At 42.7% G+C, this 13,373-nt stretch overlaps 1 protein-coding gene across 1 annotated transcript in view; it reads right to left on the bottom strand.

Annotated features, from left to right (window-relative positions):
• Positions 1-34: 34 nt before the first annotated feature.
• The window catches only part of LOC138930124 (allergen Bos d 2-like), a 62,684-nt gene continuing 49,345 nt past the window's right edge, over positions 35-13,373 (bottom strand). The window contains exons 2-5 of the mRNA XM_070289690.1: positions 3,882-4,021; positions 3,619-3,689; positions 2,200-2,307; positions 35-171 (exon numbers count right to left, since the gene is read on the bottom strand). Of these exons, the coding sequence (XP_070145791.1) occupies positions 35-171; positions 2,200-2,307; positions 3,619-3,689; positions 3,882-4,021 (456 nt within the window). The remainder of the gene's footprint in view (positions 172-2,199; positions 2,308-3,618; positions 3,690-3,881; positions 4,022-13,373) is intronic.

Below are 13,373 nucleotides of genomic sequence, written 5' to 3'. Positions count from 1 at the left end.
GGAAATTTGATAGGAATGTCCTAGTGATGTGTTTTCATTTCCGATACCTGCTGTCCTCTGGGGCTTTACCTGTTTCGATGACATTTTCTATATTTTCATTTGGAATCCCCCTTTTACTGTTCAGCTCCTGATACTTCTGAAGTTCTTCTTGAGCGAAGCTGTCTCCTCTGCCTGGATTTCATAGCAAACAGGGCACAAGAGGTGTGCATGAGAATCCTTTATTGTTACAGAGAGTCACCTGGCTCCTACCTGTAGTGTCCAGTAAGACTCAGCAGCACCATTCTCTCCCCATCACCTAAACCCTGCTCTCCAGGTAGTGTTCCACAGACGTGCCTGAGTGTGCTCACAGGTCTTCCGGTTTCTCCATGGGGTGAAGTCCACATGGTTAACATGTTATCACGTTCCCATTCTCACAAGTACTGAGTGAGCTACAGATCATTCACCTGTGAGCTTAAGCTCACAGTGAGATGCAATACTTTGTGGTACACTGAAGAAGTTCATGGCGAGTCTGAGACTCAGAATTCTTCCCAACTCTAACTCTTCCTGTTCACTTTGTGTGCATTCTAGAATTCCATCCCTGGGGTTTTCATGAACCCTCATGCAATGAATGGAGAGGGGAATGATTCGGAATTATCAAAAGCACACTGACCCCCCAATGAGACGGTGCAGGACCTTACGTTCCTTGCCCCACCCCTGACATTTTCTGCCTGCCTTTTGTCTGTGAAAGATTTTAGTCAAAGAATACGTTTAATCAGAGAATTGAGGATGTAGATAGCAAAGGAAAACAGACAAAGGAGATGAAATAATGATAATGTAGTCATGAAGCAAAGACAAGGACCTGTGGTTCCTCTGCAAGGGCAGTAGATATTACTCTGGGTCATATCCTGCGAGCTGTCTTACAGACACTGAAACCCCCACCTAGTGGACAAGTTTACTACCTGATAACCAGACTGCAGCCACGACAGAAGCTGCCACGATTTAGAGAACTGACGTCCAGGAGATGGGAACATAGCGACCCTGGAACTGAAGATTAACTGTACCGAATACATCAAGATAATGCTGGTCACCCGCTCACGGCCAATTTCAAAACGACTGTCAGAGCTGACTGCTGTTTCTGCAAGAAGCCCCCTCCCTCTGTTTACAAGAGCTCCTGCCCCACTGGTTGCCAGTTGTGGGGTGGGGCAGTCAGCCTTTGGACAGAAGTCGACCCTCCCACTTTGTTTTCAGCATATGAATGAAAGCAGGCATTCCTTCCTACGAAGCTGGGCTCTTAGTTGGCTTTTGAAAGGCGGGCAGCAAGAACCCACATTTGGTAAAAACATCGCATGGCCCACTCAGGGATTCGTTCAGGCTTTGTCATCCTCAAATACGACACAGAACAGCCATCCACCTCTGATGCCCATATAGTAGCAGAAAGGATAACGGGATGTCAGAGAACCCAGGGGATTGCGCGGATGGCAGAATGATTGACGTGCCTGTCCACACTTCCTCTGCGGAATTCAGTGTCATCGAGAGGTATTTGCAGAGCTTAGCACTCAAGTTCGGGCAGTATTTTAAACATTGTGACAAAGAAGAAAGAGTTTGTTGTAGAGATGAATGCAGCCATGGCCGTGACCTGTGAGCCAGCTAAACTCAGACGTAAACCTTGGTTCTCTTTGGCATTAGGACCTGGCAACTCTGTTGTGTGATACTTGGTGAGAAACTCATGGAGCTTCCTGGAGTATTTCATTTGGAATCTGGGACAAGTGTATCTCATGTTTAAAAATGTCATCTGATAGAATTCCCAGTAGGTACATGTCCTCATTTTTCTCGTAGACAGACTTTCTATATCCCTGACTCATGTCACATGAAGTCTGAATTCTCTGTGTAAACACACGTCTGTTCTGGGCTTCTTCATATGGTGGGCTAGGGTTAGTTGCTCAGTCCTATCTGACTCTGATCCCATGAACTCTTGCCTGCCAGTCTCCTCTGTCCATGGGGTTCTCCAGCCAAGAATACTGGAGTGGGTTCATATGCTCTCCCCCAGGGATTTCCTGACCCAGGGAGAGAATCCAAGTGCCCTACATTGCAGGTGAGTTCTTTCCTGTCTGAACAGCAGCGAAGCCATAATATAAAGTATCTGTGTACTTCTCACATTAGTATAAAAATGCTGATCATAGGAACACATCTACTTTGTACTGGATAAACTACAGTATGTACCAACACCTTCAGTTATTTTTGTGATCTTCTCTCCATCATCATTTTCAAAATAAGTTACCACCATGTTGTCCGATACATAAATCAACTGCAAAACATTGGTACCCGTGACTGTAACAGAAAAAGAAGAAATCAAGCCTCAGTATGATCAACTTCTTTTCTTTTCATTTGACCGCGTCTTCTTCTTCACATGCTGTCATCAGTCGTCCCTCGGATGGTGAACCTTGTCTCACTGACATTTCTAGTGGTGTGTTGCTGAAACGAGTTCAGACAGCTGGTGAACTAGGAAAACTTTCTCCACACCCCTTTCTCCTGAAGATGAAAGACTTCCAGCCTTCTAGACTCAGCAGTCGGTGGACGAGGCAACGTTTCTCATTGCAGCTGTAGTAAGTGTTGAACCTCAGCCGTCTCATACCAGCTCACAAGCTCCAACTGTTAAATTTTCAAGAGTTTTGTGATCCAATACGGAGGTGCAGTCATGGTTAGAAAGGAATTCTAATAATTTGAATGAATCATAGTACAATAAAAGTTAATGCCCAATCCAGAGTTATTTCCTAGTACAAGAGCTTAAAAAAAGAGGTACAAATGAGTCTATTGTGAAATGTTGGACATATACACTCTGCAGTGATTTCAGGTTAGATCCTGTGGCTGTGTGTCCACAGTGGAAATTAGAAAAGATTCATCAGACAGAGATTAGAATCCTCCGTTCTACATTTTTTCCATGAAAGTGAAATATATGGACACTTGATCACTTAATATATTACAATATTGATATTAATATTTGAGAATTATTTTCTGTTATTTTCAACTACAGAGATAGAATCTCTGTTAATACGGCTTTCAAATTATAGATTGATATGTGTATTTGAGAATTATTTCTCCTTATTTTAAGCTCTAGAGATAGAAGTCTATGGTATAAAGTCCCTTTCAATTCTGTAAAATTAGTTTAAACTTTTGGGCTCTTATTTTAGCTGTTGTAATTTGGGGGGCTTTAAGTTAATCATGTTCTACTTACTAAACTTGCTAATGAAGAACCTTTAATATTTAAAGAATTTCTTTAGTTTTTGCAAATTTGATCGTGTAGGTCAAATGAAACAAATAAATTTTGAGAGAGTTGTTACAGTCCTAAGTAGGTTATCACACTTCTCCATGCCCAAGGAACATGAGGAGTCAGTGTTCTGGAGCTTTTTCTCAGAGGCCATCAGTGGCCACATTCCAACCTTGCACCTCATCCTGGTGTTGTGGGACAGAATTGATTGCTGAAAAGTTAAATGGCTTTTCCAAGGTTGCATTGGTAATGAGTACAGGAAATAGTTCACCCATCCAGACATCTAGTTGTCTTGGATGAAACAGAGACTATCCATCTAAACATGTTCCATGGTTTTCTGGAAGACATCTCTTCTGAAAAGCTCAAACACTCACACTCTATGACGTAAACATCTCCTTCTTGTCTCTTTATCACTTCTGTGAATAACTGGCATCCCCCGTCATCCCTGAAAACCAAACAGACAAGACATTCCTTCTGACTGTTCATTTCCCAGGGCTTGAGGACACCCTTCCGTGAATAGAGTTCACACACCCAACTTCACAGCCATGACTCACACCTCTCACTGCACATTGGAGACGGGACCCCATGTCAGAAATCAACAGACTGCTTGTTTTCAGCTGGGTCAGATTGTGCTTACTTGGCGTAAAATGTAAGGGAGGGGTATTTGCAGTCGTTGATACATTCAATCTGATGGTAGTAACACCTCAGCGGGCCCCCTTTCATAATCTTCTCCTTGTTATCTGCAGCTGCGTAAATGGTGTGCCACTGTCCTGTAACCTAACAAGGAAGGTGTCTGTTAACATCAGTCAATCTCTTTTCTGGTTCGCCACCAATACACAGCACTGTCTTGGTTCTGCATTTACCACAGATGAGAAGTACATTGAATCTTATTAAGCACAAGATTGGAAAAGGTCAGTTTTCATTCCAATCCCAAAGAGAGGCAGTGCCAAAGAATGCTCTAACTACTCCACAATTGAACTCATCTCACACGCTAGTAAAGTAATGCTTAAAATTCTCCAAGTCAGGATTCAGCAATACACGAACCATGGAATTTCAGATGTTCAAGCTAGTTTTAGAGAAGGCAGAGGAACCAGAGATCAAATTACCAACATCTGTTAGATCATCAAAAAAGCAAGAGAGTTCCAGAAAAACATCTATTTCTGCTTTATTGACTATGCCAAAGCCTTTGACTTTGTGGATCCAAGAAACTGTGGAAAATTCTGAAAGAGATGGGAATAGCAGACCACCTAACCTGCCTCTTGAGAAACCTATATGCAGGTCAGGAAGCAACAGTTAGAACTGGACATGGAACAACAGACTGGTTCCAAATAGGAAAAGGAGTATGCCAAGGCTGTATATTGTCACCCTGCTTAATTAACTTATATGCAGAGTACATCATGAGAAACGCTGGGCTGGAAGAAGCACAAGCTGGAATCAAGATTGCCGGGAGCAATATTAATAACCTCAGATATGCAGATGACACCACCCTTATGGCAGAAAGTGAAGAAGCACTAAGGAGCCTCTTGATGAAGGTGAAAGAGGAGAGTGAAACCGTTGGCTTAAAGCTCAACATTCAGAAAACTAAGATAATGGCATCCGGTCCCATCACTTCATGGGAAATAGATGGAGAAACAGTGGAAACAGTGTCAGACTTTATTTTTTTGGCCACCTCATGTGAAGAGTTGACTCATTGGAAAAGACCCTGATGCTGGGAGGGATTGGGGGCAGGAGGAGAAGGGGACGACAGAGGATGAGATGGCTGGATGGCATCACCGACTCAATGGATGTGAATCTGAGTGAACTCCGGGAGTTGGTGATGGACAGGGAGGCCTGGCGTGCTGCGATTCATGGGGTCACAAAGAGTCGGACATGACTGAGCAACTGAACTGAACTGAACTGTGTTATTCCTTTCACACTGAAGAGGTCTCTTTAAGTTTATTTTCTAAAACTAAAGATGGTACTGTCCTGTTTAAGAAGATAAATATGTAGTATCTCTACCAGGAATCAGTTTTCAGGGAATTCCTCCTAGGGGTCTCTGTTTTTTTATGTTGAAATTGTGGCATAGTTGATGTACAATTTTTTTGTTGTTGTTGTTACAGGTATACCGTATAGGTACTCATAATTGTATTTCTCCTTTTGAAGTTATAAAAATATTGGCTTTCCCCTCCTTTGCTGTACAATCTTTATTTTTCAATCTTTGTCCATTATTCATTTTATACATAGTACTGTGTGCCTTATTCCACTCCTCCTGAGTGCGTGTTTCCGACTTCTTTCCCTCAGCATATTTATTTGAATAAACATCTATATATTTTTATAGACTCCATTACCATTGCCCCTGCAAACTATTGTCAGGATATGTCCCATTTGTATCCATTCCAGTGTTGATGGATACGTGTTCATAGACAAGTCTTTGTAAGGAACTGACCGTGTTGTCTTGTGGGTAGAGACTTGGATGTGAAACTGCTCGATCTCAATGCCTTCTGATTTTCAACTTCTGCCAACAGGAGATGAGACTTTCCATTGCTCCATCCTTGCCAGGACTCAATATGGTCAGTTGTTTTCATTTCAGAGATTATAATAAGGGTGTGACTGTATCCAGTTACAGTAGTAACTTTCATTTCCTGAATGAATAAAGTGGTGGGATTGCCGTGTGTCTATTTTCTCTGTTAAGTATCCCTGCAAATCATCTGTTCATTCCTGAGTGAATTATGTTTTTTTTTAAATTTTTAGGTTTTTAATATAGTCTGGATTGAGTCCCTTTTCAGATATAGATGTGCCAATATTTTTCCCCACTTGCTGGCTTCTCTTGGGCTTTCTTAAGGGTGTCTCTCAGAGATGTAAATATTTTGACTGAGGCTTAGTTACTAGCGTACTGTTCCCAGTGTGGGATCCTGGTTGGCATATATTCTAATCAGTAACCACCTAATGTTGGTCACAGAATATCTGCCTGTGTTTTGCCTCTAGAGTCTTTCTTGCTTTTGGTCTTACATACAGGTCTATGAGTCTCTCTGTGTCGGTTGTAAAACAAGGAGCAATGAGGGGGTCGAAGCTTGTATTTTTGTTTTTTTTCTATTTGGCATATGAATTCACAATTTCTCCAAAAGTCTTCTCTATATGATTATTATTTTCTACTGAATATCTTTTGTAGGTATTCAGCTCAGTTCAGGCGCTCAGTCATGTCCGACTCTTTGTGACCCCATGAACCACAGCACGCCAGGTCTCCCTGTCCACCACCAACTCCTGGAGTCCACCCAAACTCCAGGTCCATTGAGTCGGTGATGCCATCCAGCCATCTCATCCTCTGTCATCCCCTTCTCAGCCTGCCATCAATCTTTCCCAGCATCAGGGTCTTTTTAAATGAGTCAGCTCTTCGCATGAGGTGGCCAAAGCATTGGAGTTTCAGCTTCAGCATCAGTCCTTCCAATGAACACCCAGAACTGATCTCCATTAGGATGGACTGGTTGGATCTCCTTGCAGTCCAAGGGACTCTCAAGAGTCTTCTCCAACACCACAGTTTGTAAGTATATCCAAAATCTACTTGTATATTCCTGTCCCTTCCACAAGAGCAGATGTGTGTGTGTGTTGGTTTGTGTTTCCCCATTCTTGGTGCCTTCATTTTTGGCAAGGCTAAAGATAGTTGGAACATGAAGATCATATGACTAGCCTTCAACAAGTTTGTGTCCTAAACAAAGTGTTCATGGTTCAGAAGCTTGTGGAAATAGAATTTCTCATCCATTTATGGATCATTAGAATATTATATATTCTGTTGATTTTCACAAAGGATGTGTAAAATAGCAAGACATTAGTTTTGTTACATTTTGGAGCCAAAATAAACAATCACTGGGTAAATGCTGGCCACAGAGTCCTCAACATATGCCGATATCACATTAAAACATAAGGCTTTAATTGACTGAAGTTCTACTGGTTTTTTTTTTTTTCTCTTTTTGTATGCATTTTTCTGTTCAGTGGTAATTACCTGAAGACCTCCTATGGCTTAAAGAAAGATGTAATGAACAGCATTTTGACTATGGAACTGAACTGAATAGTACTTCACACACACATGTCAATCACTTAGAGCAGAAATTTAAGTGTTTTTAATCTCATATACACACACACACGTACATGGGGTAGCTATGTGAGGAGACAGATGTGTTAGTTCTCTTGTTTCTTATGTCAATCAGCCATGTCATTTATTTTTCACTCTTCCTTACTACTCCTTAACCGCCTGCAAACTTCTCAGTGTTTGTACATCCACATTGGTTAAACGCAGTCCACTTGTCATATATCCCTATTCCCCAGGATTTGATATATCGTCAACTGGATAAAGATCCTTGAAAATAATTTTTTAACCACTCTGTATAATAGGCTCCAGTTTCATCCACCTCATTAGAACTGATTCAAATGAATTCTTTTTAACGGCTGAGTAATACTCCATTGTGTATATGTACCACAGTTTTCTTATCCATTCATCTGCTGATGGACATCTAGGTTGTTTCCATGTCCTGGCTATTCTAAACAGTGCTGCGATGAACATTGGGGTACACATGTCTCTTTCAACATTTCAATGTATGGCAAAACCGATACAGTATTGTAAAGCAAAATAAAGTGAAAATAAAGATGAAAAAAAAAGTTTAACCAAAATTTTTTTTAATGGTTCGTATGTCCTGCCTGGTTCGTAATGTTGCTTTCATTATTCAAACTGCAGCTTTTTCTCTTAGAAGTTTTAAGCTCTTGTAGTGGTGTGACTCGTGGTGACGGTTCTCTCTTCCGGGCTCTTTACCTCAAGCACAGCTGATGGAGTGCATGGGCTTGCTTGTTGTACAGCATGTGGAATCTTCCCAGATGAGGAATTCAATCTGTGTTCCCTGCATTGGCAGGTGGATTCTGAACCACTGGGCCCCTAGCAAAGTCCCTCTGCTCAGTTGCTTTTTTCCTGTTTCTTAGTTTTGCTTCTTGTTTTAGGCTGCCTTGCTCGGGTGAGACCTAAGTGAGCATAGCTTCCTTCTTTCTCGGGCTATTAGCAGTTGTCCTCCACACCTTCCCAGTAGTGACACTGGACACCTTCCAACCTGGGGGACTCACGTTCAGTGTCATATCTCTTTGCCATTTGACGCAGCTCATGGGGATCTCACAGCAAGAATACTGGAGTGGTTTGACACTCTCCTCCTACAATATATCATGTTCTGTCAGAGCTCTTCACAGTGACACGTTTGTCATTGGTGGCCCTACACGAAATGGCTCATAGCTTCACTGAGGCATGCAAGCCCCTTTAGCACACAAGGCAGTCATCCATGAAGGGAGTATAGCATAGACATCAACCAACATTTTTCTGTATTCTGTCAACAACTTGAGTCAAAGGACACCAATATCTTGACCTTGGAGAGCCGTGTGTGGTTGTAATGTGCATTCAAGGTGCGTGCAGCTTACAATGAGCCCTGGCAGGGAACGTGCCCAGTGCCCTGTTTTGTCTTCCCTTTCACTCCACAGCCTTTCAGCTGCACGCAGCCTTCCATGTCCTCAGGAGCCTACCAGAGGTCTCCAGAGTGGTCTAGGACTGCCTAACCTTTCCCATCCCCCTTATACATTTTTCCTGGTCTCTTGTCTGTTCGAGGGGCAAGACCTACATGATGCCAAATATTTTCCTTTTTTCAAATCAATTGGTACCATTCAGTGAGTATTGCTTTGAAAAATGTCTGATGAGGAACTTTTACGCAGAACTTTAGGTAACTCTGCACCTGCAGCGAGGCCTCTGCTTCTGGGGTTTGAGCTGGAGAATAGCCCCCTTAGTCGGACACCACAGACCCCATGCTTTGTAAACACCATCAGTGCTCTTTCTTTAGTAAACACTGTTCACTTTTGTTGTATGTGTGTGTGTGTGTGTGCTTGGTTGATAAATCGTGTCTGATCTTGCGATCCCGACCCCATGAACTGTAGCCCACCAGGCTCCTCTGTCCATAGGATTCTCCAGGCAAGAACACTGCCATTTCCTCCTCCAGGGCCCTTCTTGACCTCGGGATTAACCTGTGTCTCCTGCAGCTCTTGCATTTGTAGGTATATTTTCTTTACCACTGCACCCCCAGGTAGCCCATGTAAGACTGCATGCAGAATCCTTTCCACCCCTGCAGCCCCACAGCGGATGAATGCTGCTTAACCCCATAGTTGTGCTGTTTTCAGGGGCCACACTGAACAACTCAGATTCTGTTTGTAGTTGTCTTGACTAACCAATCCCGTCTCTCATGTGACATCTGGTTGGAATCTTATACTGCCATATACAACTACCATCGGTGGTATATTCACTTTTCTTTGAAGGACACTTGCATGATTCACACCATGCGTCCTAAGCAGAGTTATTTCCCCTTTCCTTGAACACTCGATTTGCTGCATAGTTGAAATTACATGTTTTGTGCATTTGAAAATGTAGCACCTTTGTTCACTACACATTTGTGCTTTAATCAATTTATTGATCAGTTTAAGAATCCAGTAACATCAGCAAGAGCAGAGACACTCATAGTTGGAAAGCTGTGGGTTCAGATTCTTGATTTCCTGGGAGAGAAGAAATGATGATGTCAAGGAAAAGGTCTATTATCTTCATCTGGATGATTGGGACACATTAGTGCTTCGGTGCTGCTCATATGCTTATTTCGTTTATTTCTTTAAAAATGAAAAAAAAAAAAGTAGCACTTGTTGAGCTGATTAGGATGAACATGATGTTGGTGATAGCAGAAAGGAGAAGAGAGAAGCAGTGGATGGTGGACCCAGGGGAGAATTTTCCCTGCACCTTTCACAGAAGTCCTTCTGTGAGTGGGGCCGTGAGGGATTATCCTACAAGACCCTTTTCACAGAAGTCCCTCTGTGTGTCCCTGTGGGCTTGCATAGCGTTACCACCTGGTGAAATTAGCGGTGAGCGGTCCTGCATCAGCTCGTCTGCTGAGAGTCGCCTGGTTACATATTCAGAGGCCTGAGATGTAGGAGATGATATCCTGTGTCACCTGTGCGGCTTACGTCGTCTCCTTTATCATCACGGATGTGTTGCGGCTGCAAGGTCCTTCGTTCCCAGTGGGATTCACTGGGGTGTCATCACATCTCACAGCTCGGGGCTTCACACCGCCTCCTCCTCTGTCCTCAGAGCATCTCACCGTGGAGTCTAGACTGGTGTGAGTGTTTAGATATTTAATCCAAATACTAAGGAAGCCCGGAGTTGTTGCCACCTGGCAAGGTAGACTTCTTTGTTATCCTATTCTTTTTCTGTAAGTTAATTTTAATTGGAAAGTCCTTGGTTTGCAATACTGTGTTACTTTCTGCCGTACAGCAGCGTGATTTATTTATACCTTTGTTGTTGTTATTTAGTCACTAAATTGTGTCCCACTTTTTGCGCCCTATCGACTGCAGCTTGCCAGACTCCTCTGTCTTTTGGATTTCCGGGGCAAGAATACTGGTGTGGTTTACCATTCCCTGCTCCATGGGATCTTCCCCTTTTCAGGGATAGAACTCACCTCTCCTGTGTCTCCTGCATTGGAAGGAAGATTCTTGACCTCTGAGTCACCTGGAAAGCCCTCAGTAAATGAGAAAATGTAGGTAAATGTATGCCGTTGTACATTCTTGTTCTTGTGAGTCATTTCAAGACATTGAGCATAGTTCTCTCTGCTCTCCAGTAGGTCTTTGTCATTTACTTTCGTGTCTATCTGTTCATCTCAAACTCCCAGTTTATCCCTTGCTACTTCCCCTTGGTAACTATTAATTTTGCCTGTGTTTGAGAGTCTGTTTCTGTTTTATGTATGGTTATTTTAGATTCCATGTGGAAGTGATACCATATGATATTTGCCTTTCTTTTTCTGACTTCCTTCACATAGTAAGATCATTTCTAGATCCATCCATGTTGTTGCAAATGGCATTATGTCATTTTTCTTCGTGGCCAGGTAATATTCCACTGTATACATATACCATTCTTAAAGCAGTACAACCCTACCCCACCCCACCCCACCCCCCAAAAAAAGTGTGAACATAGTGAAAAAAAGCTCAGTGTTGTTGGTGTCACATGTCTACTCACCCAACTGATGTTCTCTTTTCTTATGGAGGACAATTGTCTATGAAAGAGAATGAATAAGGGGGGAAATTACCATTGACATGTCTCTATTTCAAAGGATTATTTCAGAACAGCTTTTATAAAACATGTCTCTGTCAATAGGAAATTTGACTTGAATGTCCTAGAGATGTATTTTCATTTTGGGTACCTGCTGTCCTCTGGGGCTTTACCTGTTTCAATGGCATATTCTATATTTCCATTTGGAGTCCCCCTTTCACTGTTCAGTTCCTGATACTTCTGAAGTTCTTCTTGAGTGAAGCTGTCTCCTTTCACTGGATTTCACAGCAAACAGGGCAGAAGGGGTGTGCGTTAGAATCTTTTATAGGTTATAGTTGGTGATGCCATCCAGCCATCTCATCCTCTGTCGTCCCCTTCTCCTCCTGCCCCCAATCCCTCCCAGCATCAGAGTCTTTTCCAATGAATCTACTCTTCTCATGAGGTGGCCAAAGTACTGGAGTTTCAGCTTTAGCATCAGTCCTTCCAAAGAACACCCAGGGCTGATCTCCTTTAGAATGGACTGGTTGGATCTCCTTGCAGTCCAAGGGACACTCAAGAGTCTTCTTCAACACCACAGTTCAAAAGCATCAATTCTTCAGCACTCAGCTTTCTTCACAGTCCAACTCTCTATACATGACCACTGGGAAAACCATAGCCTTAACTAGACATACCATTGTTGGCAAGGTAATATCTCTCCTTTTCAATATGCTGTCTAGGTTGGTCATAACTTTCCTTCCAAGGAGTAAATGTTTTTTAATTTCATGGCTGCCGTCAACATCTGCGGTGATTTTGGAGCCCCAAAAAATAAAGTCTGACACTGTTTCTACTGTTTCCCCATCTATTTCCCATGAAATGATGGGACCAGATGCCATGATCTTCGTTTTCTGAATGTTGAGCTTTAAGCCAACTTTTTCACTCTCTTCTTTCACTTTCATCAAGAGTCTCTGGTTCCTCTTAACTTTCTGCCATAAGGGTGGTGTCATCTGCATATCTGAGGTTATTGATATTTCTCCTGGCAATCTTAATTTCAGCTTGTGCTTCTTCCAGCCCAGCGTTTCTTATGATGTACTCTGCATATAAGTAAAATAAGCAGGGTGACAATATACAGCCTTGACATACTCCTTTTCCTATTTGAAACCAGTCTATTGTTCCATGTCCAGTTGTAACTTTTGCTTCCTGACCTGCATACAGGTTTCTCAAGAGCCAGGTCTGGTGGTCTGGTATTCCCATTTCTATTAGAATTTTCCACAGTTTATTGTGATCCACACAGTCAAAGCCTTTGGCATAGTCAATCAAGCAGAAATAGATGTTTTTCTGGAACTCTCTTGCTTTTTCAATGATCCCGTGAATGTTGGCAATTTGATCTCTGGTTCCTCTGCCTTTTCTAAAACCAGCTTGAACATCTGGAAGTTCACGGTTCACGTATCACTGAAGCCTGGCTTGGAGGATTTTGGGCATTACTTTACTAGCATGTGAGATGAATGCAGTTGTGCGGTAGTTTGAGCATTCTTTGGCATTGTTTGGCATTGCCTTTCATTTGGAATAAGTGAGCATACCTTCATTCTTTCTGGGATTATTAGTAGGGGTCCTCCACTCTTCCCAGTAGCAATAATGGAGACCTTCTGACGTGGTGGGGGTGGAGCTCATCTTTCAGCGTCATAACTTTTTGCCTTTTTATACAGTTCATGCAGTACTCACTGTAGGAATCCTGGAGTGGTTTGCCACTGCCTGCCCCAGTGATCACATTCGGACAGCACTCTCTGGGATGACACGTCTTTCTTGGGTGGCCCTACACGAAATTGCTCATGCCTTCACTAAGTTATGCATAGCCATTTGCCACACACGTCTGGAGAAGGGAATGGCAAATGGCAAACCACTTCAGTATTCTTGCCTCGGGGACCCCATGAACAGTATGAAAAGGCAAAAAGATGTGACAATGATCACTGATCTTCCGGGGCCAGTAGGTGCCTGATATGCTGCTGGAGACGAGTGGAGAAACATTTCCAGGAAGAATGAACAGGTGTAGCCAAAGCGAAGACAACGGTCAGT

Source organism: Ovis canadensis, chromosome X (genome assembly GCF_042477335.2).
Source record: "Ovis canadensis isolate MfBH-ARS-UI-01 breed Bighorn chromosome X, ARS-UI_OviCan_v2, whole genome shotgun sequence".
Taxonomy (NCBI): Eukaryota; Metazoa; Chordata; class Mammalia; order Artiodactyla; family Bovidae; genus Ovis; species Ovis canadensis.
The sequence above is the reverse complement of the archived record's forward strand: the minus strand, read 5'-3'. Positions and strand labels throughout refer to the sequence as shown.